Genomic DNA, 14,868 nt, shown 5'->3' with positions numbered 1-14,868 from the left:
TCCCTGCGACTGGCTAATGAGTATGTTCATTTCCATTTACATTGTTTCTTTGACAATAATGATGTCCCATTAGGGGAGACTAAAGGGGCTATAGATTCCAGAATGTGCTGGGCTTCATTACAAGAGGTGGGCAGGGAGGCCGCTCTAATTGCTCTACTAGGGGCCTCCAGGTTACACTTGATAGGACAACTGAAAGAGCCGCCGAATAGGAGGGGGAGTTGCAGTTTGCTAGCCATCCTCCTCTGTAGAAATAAATAAAGAAGTAGAGAAGTGCTGGGGCTGCGCTGTAGAAAAGCAGTGGGAACAATATGCTACTAGAATATGAATATGAGAGGAACGGCGCTCCCCTGCGGTGCCAGGCAGAGCTGACCAGATGGCAGGGTAAAATATGCAATGCGACTAAACGCACAACAGTCCTTAGGATGGAGTAGATGAGGAATACAGAAGGTGGAGAAAGTGGTGGAATGAGCACGGTTATTACAGGATCAATATGGCCCTCCTTCCAAAACACGTTCAGTGATGTTTCCAAGTTTACTATAAGTATTAAGTACTAAGTACACATGGCCACCATTGCCACTTGGCTGGAGGGTTTATTCTCAATTTGTCAAGCAAGATACATATTTGTATAAAACACATGTTTGTGACATTTCCAGGTATGTACAAGTGTCTGGGAATGTGCCCTAGGGCTACAGTTGACTCCAGTGACCTGGTGGGCCCCTTCTGTTACCATGTCTACATGGGTGCCAAACATGTGGTCTAGCTCAGCTTTAATGACTCTATGCAACTAATTAGCAGATTGATCTGCATATTCCTGATGAGTGGCAGGCCAACTTGGCTAGGTCCATATGTACATGGGGGAAACAGACCAGGCCAAATGGGGAAACCATATCAACTAAAAAGGGTAAAAGTAAAGATGACCAACTATCAAGTATACTCTGACCAATATTTAATACATATTCATTTAGAAAATAATTTAGTGAATAAATTACAGCATGTACTAATGAGCTACTTCCGTATTCAATAATACAGGCTGGTAAGAAAATACAAAGCCAGAGAAAAAAATAGGCTCAAAGTTCCTACACATTTTTTAATAGACAGACAACTAAGCCCAAACTGACACATGCTTTTAAATACTAAAACAGTTTTAAAACTGCTAATGTGTATGCTACATTGTGATAACCAGAGGGTTCAATATTTGCCGTCACATTTTTGGTTGAGTATGCTAAATGACATCAACCTCACACTGGTCTGTGCTTTCTCAAAGGCTATGAAACATACTCTGCTCCTATGATAATTATTAGAAAATGTGAACTTTATGTTTTTCCTTACTTATCCAGACCATGAACTTATTAAAATCAAAGTCCATGCTTTTTCCATGATGCACAGGAAAATTGTATGTTATGATATGTCTGAGGAAGAAGAGAAAAATGGCATGGTGACACTGACAGATGACTGCAGATGTCTTTGGTCCAGTTGGTCACCTGTCTACCATAGGTTCGGAAGACACATGAATGCCTTCTGTTTATGTGAAAAGCTGTTTATTGTGACATTGTTCTTAATGTTCCAAAAGACGGGCCTGAATGATAAAAAGCAGAGAACACAAGGCAAAGAAAGATGTGCCTGCTGTCTACCTCAGCTCTGCAGCTGGCTTGCGATGATGACCTGACCTACACATCGCACTCTGTAATGGGTCTGTGAACACAAGAGCGCAATGCAGATGGAGGGAGGACAGCATACAGTAAGAGGGAAATAAGAGGCCTGGCCCCATATCCAAACAAAGTCTCTATGAAAGGACGAGTAAAACTCTTATTTGCTGAGGGGTCAGTGTCACTGGCTGTCGAGCAAAGAAGAAACATTCACATCAGATGCCTCCCTCATCCCCTCACCTCTTTTCCACCCTCTCTCTCTCCATCTACCAGAGAAAGGGGTCACTGTCATCAATGGGCTTCTTTATAAACGCAGCAGTGTGTCATGTGTGTGTCTGGAGCTCTCAAAGCAGAACTTGTTCAGGTTGAATGAGTGAATAGGAATGTTATACACAGGCGCACAAGCAAAGGACAAGACACAGATATAGAGACATGGAATATAAATACACAAACATAAAATACAAACATACATAAAAAAAAATGATTTAAGGACCACAAAAACTCAAAAGATCAAGGGACACTGCCAAAGAACTGACTATTACAAACCAAAAAGAAAACTAACACTAACTAAAAGTACCTAAGAAAAGGCCCCAGTGTACAAACTGCACAAAAATACGGTATGTCTGAAAGTAATTACATTGTCATGGTCATAGTTGAAAGAAAGTGAAAGAAACTAAAATCATTTGTCCGACCAAAAAATATTACATCCTTTCCGGAACTAAATTCAACACCATATAAATTAATTTAACAGTATACTAAGTAGTATTTACAAAACAATATTTAGATCACCTCCCAAAAGATGATCAGTTTTAAGGATTTGCAATCTACGTTCACTTAGGGAGTACAGGGTGTCCCAAAAAAACTGATATCATTTGAAATGTCCATATCGGAATGACTTCATAGTCAGGAGAAATGATACTTTAAGGGATTTATTTTGGACATAAAATGTTTTATTCTACAAATTTCAAACAAAAAATTCTGGATTCTGGGGATGGTAATGTTATAATATTCCAAAGTTACTACAAATGCTCAATGTGTGCACCGCTTGTGACGCAGCACACAACAGGTCGGTAGTGGAGTTCCTGCCACACTTGCTGCAGGGTTAGGGTTAGTGTAGAGTTCTAACAAATTCATGCTGTGCATTCACATTTGACTGAGTTTGAGCGTACTTCAATACATGGAATGCCTTTTCTGTTGCAGTAAACGGCACGTCTATTCCTGAAAGCAGAATAAAAATAACAATTTTTTGAGCAAAAAGAGCAAACAAATTTTAAACAAATCATTAGGAGAAGAAATGATGTCAAATTTTTTGGGACACCCTGTATTTCAATCACTAAAAACAGCAGTCCCTGCCAGAACTTCTATTTATGGATGTTAACTACAGCATATTATACATAGATGTGGATAAACCCAGCTCAAACACAGCTGCAGCATGACAAGGCCAAAGCAGTTATATTCATTTTACATGTGGGTTAATAATACTGCTGATGCTGTCTGAGATGTGGATGATAAGAAATACTTCATTGTCAAGGAATAGTTCTGAAAAGATGACATTAGTTACAACTGGCTACTAGCTACAACAATCTCATCTCATGAATCAATTGTTCATTTCAGTGTGATAGTAGTGATTACAGAAGTATCTTTAAGATCTTGAAATATTTTACCGATTTCTAGCTAACCATTTGTACTTTTTATATCAGTATCCATGGACAGTCTGCTGCTGTGGATGGAGGATAGGTCATTTTAGGTGGCAGTGTAAGGAATATAATGTGACATTATAAATATGTTTTAATGCATCTGGGGTTTCTTTCTCAGGTAGGATTAAATAGAAACACAACTCAAATTCCATTCCCTGCTGAAAAACAACCATCTAGTATTTTAGCTTAAAAAACCGGCTAAGATAAGTTATGGGTAGTGAAAGAAAGCCTTGTTTTGCCCTTCATGTGGGCGTTCATATATAGATGTGATGCTGCACACAAACTGCTTAAAGGTTGGCATCCAAAAACATCTTGAATACAGCAAACAAAAGGAAAATATAGGAAGAGGGCACGATCTGTGCAGGTGCATACACTGAACACACATCTAGTGGGTAAGAAGGGATGAATGTCAGGGATTATTATGGAGCCTATTGATTATTTTCTTCATAAGAAAATCTTAATCTTGATCATTTTATTTAATGCAAATTTATTTAAAGCAAATTAGCTTCTAAATGTTAAGAAGTGATTTCTTTAACTTAAGTCTAGTTACAAGACACACTGGTGTGCCATTATAATTTTTAAATCTACTAAAATATCATTTAACACTTGCAAACTGCAAACCATGGCCCTTTGTGAATTACTTGTCATTTGAACCAATAACCACAATTCGCTTTTGAGGTTTTGTGAAAGAGCTAAAAATGATGACCTAGAAAGTAGGAGAAGGCAACACAGAAGGCTCATTTCATAAGCTTTTGACCTTGTAGTTATATAATATTATTTAAATAGAGAGTAATGAAGCATAACCAGCTTTAAGTTTCTTTGGCGAATCATTATATTTAGATGTTAACCAATCAACAGCAGAAGCACTCAGAATGTTCTTAGCTTTTTTTATAACATTTAATTTTAATGAATACAAAGTGTGGCAAAGGAGGATAAAGGGGGACTAAAAAAACTGGCTGAGGAGATGAACACATCATAGCTGATTGTTAACTGAATGAGATTTTTAGTCACTTGGATAGAGAACAGCGTAAAAAGTCCAAAACAAGAAAAATTAAAAAAAAAAAAAAATCAATGTGAAATGACATTTAAAACTTTCATTTAGTTAAATTTAAACCTCATGTTAAAATATTCATGTCCAATTCTCTAGTTATTCAATAAATTTGTATTTTGAATTCTGTTGTTCACATTTTTCTGCTTCATTTAAAAACAAATCTTCATACCAATACTGAGATCCATACTTTTTTAAGTTAATACTTCAATGAAAGAGGAACATATTCTGATTAAATCTCTGTCGGTTTTCTTGCACAAACATTGGCCATGTAGCTAATATGTTTTATTATATGTTATAACTGTATGCAAAAAAAAAAGACTGAATGCATGTATACAAGAATTCAGGCCAGTAAAGGTGGCCCAAGGCCCTTAATACTAATGAACTTGTTCCTTGTTGTTCCTCTCTAAAACATATCAATCCAAATCTACAATGTGAGACTTCTTGTCCTTTCTACACTTGATTTCAATGTTGTTAGAATCACTGAACATGGTTGAACATTCAAATGTTTCCAAAAAAACATATTAAAAATTGAAACTGAAGATAAAGAAACTTTACGGAATAAATAATAATAATCTAATTGATTTTTATGACCACACAAAATGTGTGTAAGATATTTTAAAGCCTAAAATCTGAAACTTTTTAAGGACCTGCAGAAACCGATAATTTGAAGGATCACTCCTCAAAGCCCATAGACATTATTAAAACGGTACTGAAAAAGTCCAAAATACTCAATCCTTCTTAAATAAATTCAGAGGCTGTTTATTTTTGTTTTCTTCACCGTCATAAAGAAACAAAACTTCAGTATCATTCAACTTTAATTTTAAGCACAAGAACCAGAACTAAAACTGGCTCATTTCTTAATTTTTACAGTAACCAAATCTGCAAATGAAGAGACTATTTGTTTGTGTCCTGCAGCCAATATACAGTAGCACAACCTCCAGAAAAACTGTGTCAATGTTCCTTGTTTTTGCTGCACAAAATAATGACATCGCATGTTTAAGCTACCCAAACAGAAGAAATTCTACTGAAACTATATGAGACAGCAGTGTAAATCAAACAATGTGTCTTCAGGCCAGCTTCAGTGTGAGTGAGGCCATCTAGAAACATGTCCTGCCAAACATATGAGTAGAATACTGAGAAGATCAAAAGCTTCTTTTTTGTTCATAATGTACTGTTGGAGCGGTAAATTAGCCAGTGCCTGAGCCCAAGGCATGCGTGAAACCAGCAGCAACACGCTGGCCTGGTCACAGTAGGAGGGGCATCTGCATGTGTGTGTTGGGGGAGTTTAGCACAAAGGTTGGCCGAGGTTGGGTCTGATAAATCACATGATTTTCAACAGACCATTTCCTTCGTATCCCTTCTGTATGGCTTTGATCTAATCTTAGCTAAGTGGTAATGGATAAGTGTGGGCATGTTTGCCGCTCACACACACACATTGTCTTTGATATAATTTGCAGCATCACATCATATGGTTGCTAACCTACCTGCTGTCTTCTGACAGATCTAGTTGAATGATGTTTAAGGGTCCCTTCCTCCGTCTTGGGATCTGAGCCATAGGTAGACGCCTGGTCAAAGCTGGGGCTAGACCTCTGAGCCGCGGCATCAGTCGGCTCAGACACCACCGCCTGTGCAGAAACAGACAACCTATGTGTTACTAAGTGAGAGATCTCAACAGATGGGTGTAAACATGGGGAGACAAAAACACTAATTAAAATTAAACATTATGAGGCTTGATGAACATATTCAACCTGTGTCAAGTTCTACATGACATTTTACATAAAAAAAAAAAAACATTAATCTTGTGCAATACAAAAATTTGACACAATTGTCTTTAGCTGTTCATTTGATGCCACTTTTATTGTATAAGCCTAACAATAGTTTAATAATACATATACAGGCAATGAACACCACAAAAATAATATTTCTCTTTGTCACACAAAATGCATAGTGCTGGTCACAGTATTAGTGGTCAGATACACACGACAGAAAGCTGGCAGGAAGATTTTCTACTCAGGTGCTGTTAACCTAAAACAGAAGATAATGACACAAACAGACAATGTAGGGCCAATAAAGACTCAAGCACTGGAAATAGTAAAGGAAATAAGAATTTTCCTTTCGCATCATTCAGTTTTTATGCAAAATAATCATGGACAGCTAAAATAGTTACGTATGACAATTGTGACACACCTATGTAAAAGCAAAAAAGAAAATATCTGAGGTCATCCAACTCCAGTAAAAGAGTTTTTAAATCAGTTAGCTTGAGAGAGAAAAGGACACTGACAAAGAGACAAATTAATAATATTAAAAATTAGTTGTAATTACGTTCTAAACAGAACATTTCAAGACATTTCAAGCACAGCTGAAAGGTAAGATATACCAGTAAGAAACATCCAGTTGGGAAAATATAAAAAGAAAAATGAAAATCTGAAAGAATATGAAAACAACTCTTGGATTATGAACTACAGTCAATTTACAAACTAAGTAATTCAGTAGATTTAACCCTTGGAACTTTTGTTTGTAGGGCATCTTGATGAGCTGAATTAAAGATCCAGATGTGTAATGTAGAACAGCTATCTAACAGCTGCAGCTATTTACCGTATGTTATTATCATAGCCGATCTATTTATCAGTGTCTATTAGTTAGTGTCTTGAAGCATCTGCAAACCTCAGTGCACAGCAGGGAATACCAAAACAAACTGGAAGGGACAAGGAAAAAGCAGACCGCTCATCCCTACACAAGTGAGCAGTGATACACACATTCCTTTTACTCGCACTTGCATTTACATTTGTGTGATGCTACAGATCAAATATTGATCTTCAGTTGATAACAAATTAGGTCTGTGTCACATATATTAAATGTGACATTTTAACTTCACACCTTTGCTTTACAGGACCACATATGATACCTTCGGTTTAACATACACCCCTGCCAAAGGATAAGGCATATATTCATAGTAATACCTTGACTCACCTCCTCTGCGCATACATTTACACGTCTCTGTTCTTTAAATCCTTAATAAAAAAAGGTGTGAAACAAAAATCATCCTCACCTGCTTCTGTTCACGGCATTTCAACACATCATATCAAATGTTGCTAACAAACAGAGGCCTCTGCAACTGTTTTACACAGAGGCCAGGTAGTGAAGAAAACTGCACAGGATGTCATCACCTTTTTTCCAATGAGTTCTGATTGCATTATCAGAAACCTGGCATCTGGGCGTGACCTTGTTAACTGCCAGGGTAATCAACTTTAACCAAAGGGGAGGAAAGGGGATGATAAATTATTAGTGAGGAAGATTTTGTTCATGTTTTATTAAATTGGCCTGTCAAAGGGGGTTGGTCAAATTATCTGGGGCCTCGTTTATTGGAGGCTGGCCATATTGGCGCATCTGTTACAATTATTTATAATTTCCAGGCAGTCAGGAGAATGGACTGGGTTTTTCGGCATCAGCCACATAAAGCAATTTAGAAATTAACTGATGTGGGAGTGTCTACTTTTTCTTCCACTCACAATCTCTCTCATCACCACACTGATTTTCATCCAGCTAGAATCAGAGTAAACAGAAAAAAACAAGTCAGAAAAGGAGCAAGGGTGTGAAAAGAAAAGATAAACATATCACAAGCATCGTAGCAAAAAGCAAAGGACACTGAGAGAGGATTCAACCGAAAGAGAAGAAGAGAGCATGCAGGTGCAGGGGGGAAAAAAAAGGAGTGGAGGGAGGGGGAGCTAAGGAGGGAGAGAGAGAGAGAGAGAAAGAGAGAGAGAGAGAGAGAGAGAGAGAGAGAGAGAGAAAAGACGGTCTTGGTAATTACTGAACACGATTAGGTTCTTGTGGGAACTTGTCTGGCACTCGTGGCCCTCGATGGTGAGGATGCGGCAGGCAGGACCATATGGAAGGAGGCTTGTGATTGTGCTCCCTGAAGCTCGTGACCCGTCTGCTGCCGAGCCCTTGAGCTGAATGTGAAATGAGACTTGCCAGGCCTAATGTTCTACACATGCACCATTTATGCCACAAAACAAATCTGATCACTGTTAATTATGGAGCAGCTCTAATCAGGAGGGGCCCCTGCCACACACATGCACTCACATATGCCTGCGTGAATACGCAAATACATACTCACACACATCTGTGAAGTGAAAGGATTTATAAAACTGATTGGATTGGCCTTATACTGAAGTGAGGGCTGCAAAGTGTAAGTCCACCACCAGGTCCAACGCCAGGTGCACTTTGTATTCGTGATGGTGATTCTTTAAAGAATTTCTGTGCATATATGTATGAGCGTGTGTGAACTGGTGGAGTGTGGAGAGGGACTTTATAGAAGGACAGCGTGCAGTGAGTAGGATGTATGTTTTTGTGTGTGTCTAAGTGTGTGTACACAGCCCTGAGTCCTCCCACGCAGTCTCTTTGACCTGAGTGTATGTGCTTGAACGAGTGCATGTATCTGCAGCGGCACACGGCTGTGCTTCATTAATGAGGCGAGCTGTGCTACACAGAGGTTCTCATCTAATGAGAGCAGTTGAGCTGGTAAAACACACCACTGGAGTCCATGTCATTAGTATGTCTTTGGCCCTGGACATGGCCCAGCTCCAAACACAAGCTCATACTCAAATTCACATTGACAAAACTATTTCAAGGAACCGCGGAAAGCATACGCAAACCTGGTGTTTGGCAAAAATGACATTATGAGTCATAGAATAGTTAAGTTTGTTATTAGCATTACATTACACATAGTGTCTTCACAAGGAAAGGTTCAGTAGAGAAGGGATTTGTAAATAAAAGTTTCATTATGCATTTAATATGTAATATAGTTCTACTGTACTGCTACCTTGATAATCAGCTTTCTAGGATACATCTAGGGTGTACCCCGTCTTTGCCTGTTGGTAGCAGGGAGACATTCCAGCATCCCGTGACCCTCTTGAGGACTAAACTGATCAGAAAATGCATGAATAATTGTACTGCTCTAATGTGTGTTTAAAATTCTTAATAAATACTAAACATAGTACAGAAAATTCCACAAGAAAACCCCTGCAGCTGAAGTTGGTTGTGTTTGTTGAGCTCCAGCTTGGAAAAATTAATACCCATCTTTCTTTGTAGCATTATAGTTTCTTCGTTTTCACTTTATGGTTGCTATTAATGATGGTGATGATCAAAAGAAGAACCTCACCTAAGCCAAACATGACCCGGCAAAATGGTGGGTGTACTTTGTGTGTGCATGAGTGTGTAAATAGCACATTAATTATACATCTAAAAACATTTAGATTGGCTAACATAAATAACAAGCCAGAAGCAGATGTTTAAAAACCATCTCGATAAGCTAAGGGAGACGCACCATGTGGGCTACTTTCAAATTACTGAAGAAAAAAAAGGGCCTGGTCACCTTGGGAAATGCTGCATACGTGCTGCATACGTGCTGCAAGGTTCGATGTGAGGGACGTTTCCTATGTTAACAACAGCTTCCTATGCGCAAAATGGATGGAAAAATAGATATAACAGTAATTTTTGGAGGAGAGGTGAATTGAAGACTTTGGCTTTATCTTTTTAATAAGTTATATATAGGCCAGACTTCCTTAATTGATCCATTTCTGATTCAGTTTCTGTCAATACACTGTATACCCAGGTTAGGATTGTCAAGTTACAATAAAAGTTTTGGTTGGATATGAAATACATTCTCTGATAAATAATTCTGTAAATTGTACAAGATACCTTTTAAGCTTGTACATTATTAAAAATACCAATGCTGACATAAACAGCTGACCTCAAAACACTTAAATTAATGGAATTTTTATTAAACATCAGCACCGTACAGTGCTGTCAGTGCTTCCTTTAGAGCAGAGATGACTGAAAGGGTTACAGTTCAAACAAAAAAACAAAAACTAAAACAAATCTGAAGACCATATGAACTGATATCAGACCATTCAAATGAAAAAAATAACAACAATCAGACCTTCTTTGTCTAATTTTGCATAATTCCACCGTAAAAGTTTCAGTTAAAATCGTAAAGGACACAGGGGCTTCATCTTTGTATATTTAGATAAACTTTTCTGGAGTGAATGAGCATGCCTCATTTTCCCTTTCCAATGCTGATGAGAGAATAACCAGCACTTTGAATGACTGCCCACACAATTAACAACTTACCATTCATTTACAGCGCAGAAGGTTCCAGAAAGCCTGAGGTCTGCTATGGATAATGTTGGTCTTTAATCACTGCACAGCTCTGACAGAAGCCAAACACTAAACTGCTATAAATACAACAATGCAGTTTAGGGAGATAGTTGTAAATGATTAAATGTTCACTCTAGCTACTTTTCTAGCCACTAATGAGGGATCTCCACTGCCTCTAGATATGTGATAGTGACCACCCGGCCTGACACCACAAACCTCACTAAACCAAAGGTGGTAGGGTCACTAAGGTGTCCTAATGGCTGGGCCCTAGAGCTAGAAGTTCAAGGACTGAGATTATTTTCAGCCAGATAATATTGAGATACCAAACTGCTTTCAGACTCTAATTTTGACCCCGCAGGATACGATGTCACATTAACTAAGAGGAGACAAGCCAGGATTCACATTCACTAATACACTAGAAAGATAAATCAACAAGACTTTGTAAAGTCTTGTTAAGCTTACTGTAAAGCATTAACTTGGCATAAGACAGCAAAGAACAGACAGTCAATCTTGGCACACAGCATGGAGGCATAACACACAATGGGTGTTATTCCTCTCACTCACCCTCCTCCTTTATCCCTGCTCCCCCTCCAAAACCACTGCAGGAGGGGTGTTCAAAGCCGTCGCTCTGGTCCATATTCAAATGAGCACAGCGTCTCCCCCCTGTTCTCCCATTGCGATCAGCACTTTGATCACCTCCAATGGTAACTTCCACCAAAACATTTAAAATTAAAATCAAATCTGCCTTAACAACCTGAGCATTAGAATTTAACAGGTGTTCGGGAGGAAGTTGTTACGGAATTTGCGATTATGTGCTCGGATACACACACCTTTAGTCGAAACACGCACCCAAGCAGACACACACGCACGCACAAACATATGCACAACCTGTCAGTGAAATTACAGAGTGGGAAACAGAAAGCCCTCCTGACTGACTGCTATACCTTGGGATACCTGATCTGTTCACTTTGATGTCAGTAGGTAAGAAAGTTAAAGAAACAAATCAGCCAGACAGCAGCTACATGTGTTCAGTAAACAAAAGTTAATAATAATTTTTTACACTGCATCTAAGCCTGATATTTTTATAATTATGTCTCAGTCTGACATATGTGTGATCTATTATATTGTCTTAACCTGGGTAGAAAAAAAGACACTGCACTATAACAAGAAAAAACAAATATATACATTTATATACGGTGCAAGCCTGCATGCATGTTGCTGGTATGCTCACTACACACACACACACACACACACACACACACACACACACACAGCCCTAACTGCATCTCCTCTAAATGTAGTATTAATTACTGGAGGAACACTGCAGTACTGTATTTAATTACTGACTAAACGATCCATTTATATTTCACCACTGGCTAAATTAACCGGGTTAAGTGAGACAGGGCGATTGTAACTCACTTAACATTTGAGCTGATATCTTTTAACTTCTACAGTCTGGGGGCAGCGCTGTCAGAAAACATCAGCCAATCAAATTAAAAAATTGCAGTCTGTAGAGGCACAAAGATTACCCAACCATTGCAAAAAAGTAATTCTATGTCATCAGGTGCAGAGCTGTTTTTCTTTTTCAAGAATAAGACATATTTAAAGGACAAGAAAAAAAAGACAGAGCAGATTTAAATATCCAATATAACAACATGCACTGTGGCCTGTTTTACAGTGTTGATGGAATGAGGTTGTATGGCTCAAGAGTACCTGTTACTATTCCTGGCCCAGTCTTTGACACTGTGTGGTCCAAGTCTCACATCATTGGAACCTATTAACGGTCACTTAAACTGTGGCTGCGGCTGTGAATGTATTCTAGGCCTGCTACTTGCCTTGGGGTTACAGTTCAAAAGGTAGCGAGCTAAAGCCAAGACCCTGCTGACTGACAGATGTGAAACTGTACCTCCAACACCATATTTAAGACGTCAAGACACCACTGAGCTCCAATTAAATCAACTTTCTCCATCTCCCATCATCTTTTCAATCTGACCCAAACATATAAGCACTTCCAGGTACTTGGGTGGGAGGTGAGATAGATGAAGTAAGTAAGTGAGAGCGTGTGTGGGTACCCGGGACTGAGCAAGAGAAGATCAGATAGCTGACATGAAAGACACCGGTGGTAAGAGAGGTGGATAGATCAAGGGTGAGCAAGTGCAATATCAAGAGATACTGAGTTAAAGACCACCACCACATCCCATGCTAGGTCTTGTCAGTTATAAGTATGCCTACTAATCCACCTACAGATTGCAGTCTCTATACCTAAGGACAATGAGATTCAAGCTCCAGTCTGAAGACTGACAGAAAGGTCACGACATAATGTCTTAATTGGGTAAAAAAAGGAAGATAAGCGTGTTATGAAGGACATCATAGCCATATACATATATATACTTGTATATTATGATTACATAACAATTTTTACCCACACAAATGCATATTAATGTTGGAATAGATAACACTCATTATGAAAACCAGTACCAAGCCTGGAGTTGAAACACACTTAATGAACTGAAAAGAGCCGGCCTCTGTAGGCAGTGGAGGAAGAAGTCTTCAGATACTTTACTTAAGTAAAAGTACTAAAAAGACGCTGTGAAAACACTCCTATTCAATTAAAGTTCTGAATTCAAAAACTTAAGTTAAAGTAGCAAAATGTATTTATGTATTTAACCGTATGAATGTAATCAATGTGGAATAAAATGGTCTCTGTCAGTATTTTACACTAATAGATGATGTTGTTGGGTTTATGTTACTGCTGTGTTAATGTCCATGTTTCACTTCACTGCTGTAGATATTCAAGGTTGGGCTTATTTTAAATACTTTTTATATGGTTGGATGGTAATTAATAAGTTATATATGTTAATTAATAATCACATGTTCAATGAGATCCCATGTTTGTAGTGTTACTGTCCTGCAAGAATCACATAAAAAATTCATTTTACATGAGCTCAGAAAGTAGAAGTCGGCCTTGTTTTCAGCTTCGTGACAATGCATTTTATGTAGCTTAAGAAGGAGAATTAATTCAACCCATATATGCACACTACATACTTCACTTTATTTAAAAAAAATTTCTTAAATCACACATTTGGAGATAAATAATTTCCACTGGACAGCAATGCTACAAATACATGATCCTATAAAATACAGTTCATGGAAGGAGATGAAAAATCACAAGTGGAAAAGTACTTAACTTTAAGCATAAATTAAAACATTTGTCTCTGACATATAGAAATACAAAATTGCATTGAAGGGAAAACTTTTAGGGTACAGTGTTGAAAGATGGTGAAGGAGTGAGTTTACCTTAAAGTTGGTTTGTCTGTTGGGTGAAGGGAAATGGGTGGTGGTCTGCTGGGTTTGTTGGATTTGCGTTTGCTGCTCCTGAAGCAGCTGCTGTTGTTGCTCTAGCTGAGCCTGGAGTTGCAGGATGTGCTGGTCTTTCTGCACCACTTGGCTGCTGAGCTCCTGGTGGCTCTGACGGAGCTTGGCTTCACTAGAAACAAGGGCTTGGTAGCACTGACTCAACTCTTTGTACAGCTGTCAACAAACAGAAAGAAGACAGAGAGGTTAGATAAGCGACATGAGGCCAGGAGAGGACATGAAGATGTACACAGAAGGGTCAAACCAACCAAAGACGGGATGGAGCTAAACACTCTCATGAGATTAGCTAACAAAAAGACTGCTAAGCAGTTTTTTTTTATGGAGATATTTAATCATTTACAAAAGAAAAACATGCTAAGATTGATCCAAACTAGTGTCATATACAGTAGCCATATAGTGCTAAATAGCATGCACATTTTTGTGAATCATTTACCAGGTAATGGGCATTATTCTATTATTAAGTTATCAAAGTCAAAAAGATGCTATTAAAAAATGGCATTTCAATAAAATACTTCCTCTGTATTGGCTCCACATTATTTGTGTAATAAATATATCTGATTACATGCTGCAGTCTTGCGGAGAAAAAGTCTGTGATTATTTTTTTCAACAACCTAATTAAAAGGCATAAATAATAAGCAGGCAAAAAATAGCAATTACAGAATAAAATGGACTGAGGCAATTTATAACTGCTAAAGGTTGTCTTTCCCTGTTGCTATGTCTGTGTAAAAGCTACATCCAACCATCCAGAGAGAGTGATGGTTAAGAACTCTTTCACAGTAACAGGATATAGTGAGAAAAGTCTTTCTTTTCTGGCACAACCAAAATAATTATAGGCTACATTCAGCCTGGAAATAAATCACTATAGCGAGTGAAGTGTAAGTGAAGTGCAACAAGGTGGTTGTAATAATGATGAGTTTGAGGTTTGGCGTGTGCACAT

The 14,868-nt window shown here is 38.2% G+C and overlaps 1 protein-coding gene across 1 annotated transcript in view; it reads right to left on the bottom strand.

Annotated features, from left to right (window-relative positions):
• cntln (centlein, centrosomal protein) overlaps window positions 1-14,868 on the bottom strand; it is a 108,917-nt gene that overhangs the window by 75,028 nt on the left and 19,021 nt on the right. The window contains 2 exon segments of the mRNA XM_030148872.1: window positions 5,879-6,019; window positions 13,854-14,087. Coding sequence (XP_030004732.1) covers window positions 5,879-6,019; window positions 13,854-14,087 — 375 coding nt within the window.

This window comes from Sphaeramia orbicularis, chromosome 1 (assembly GCF_902148855.1).
Source record: "Sphaeramia orbicularis chromosome 1, fSphaOr1.1, whole genome shotgun sequence".
Classification (NCBI taxonomy): Eukaryota; Metazoa; Chordata; class Actinopteri; order Kurtiformes; family Apogonidae; genus Sphaeramia; species Sphaeramia orbicularis.
This window is presented reverse-complemented; position numbering and strand designations above follow the sequence as displayed.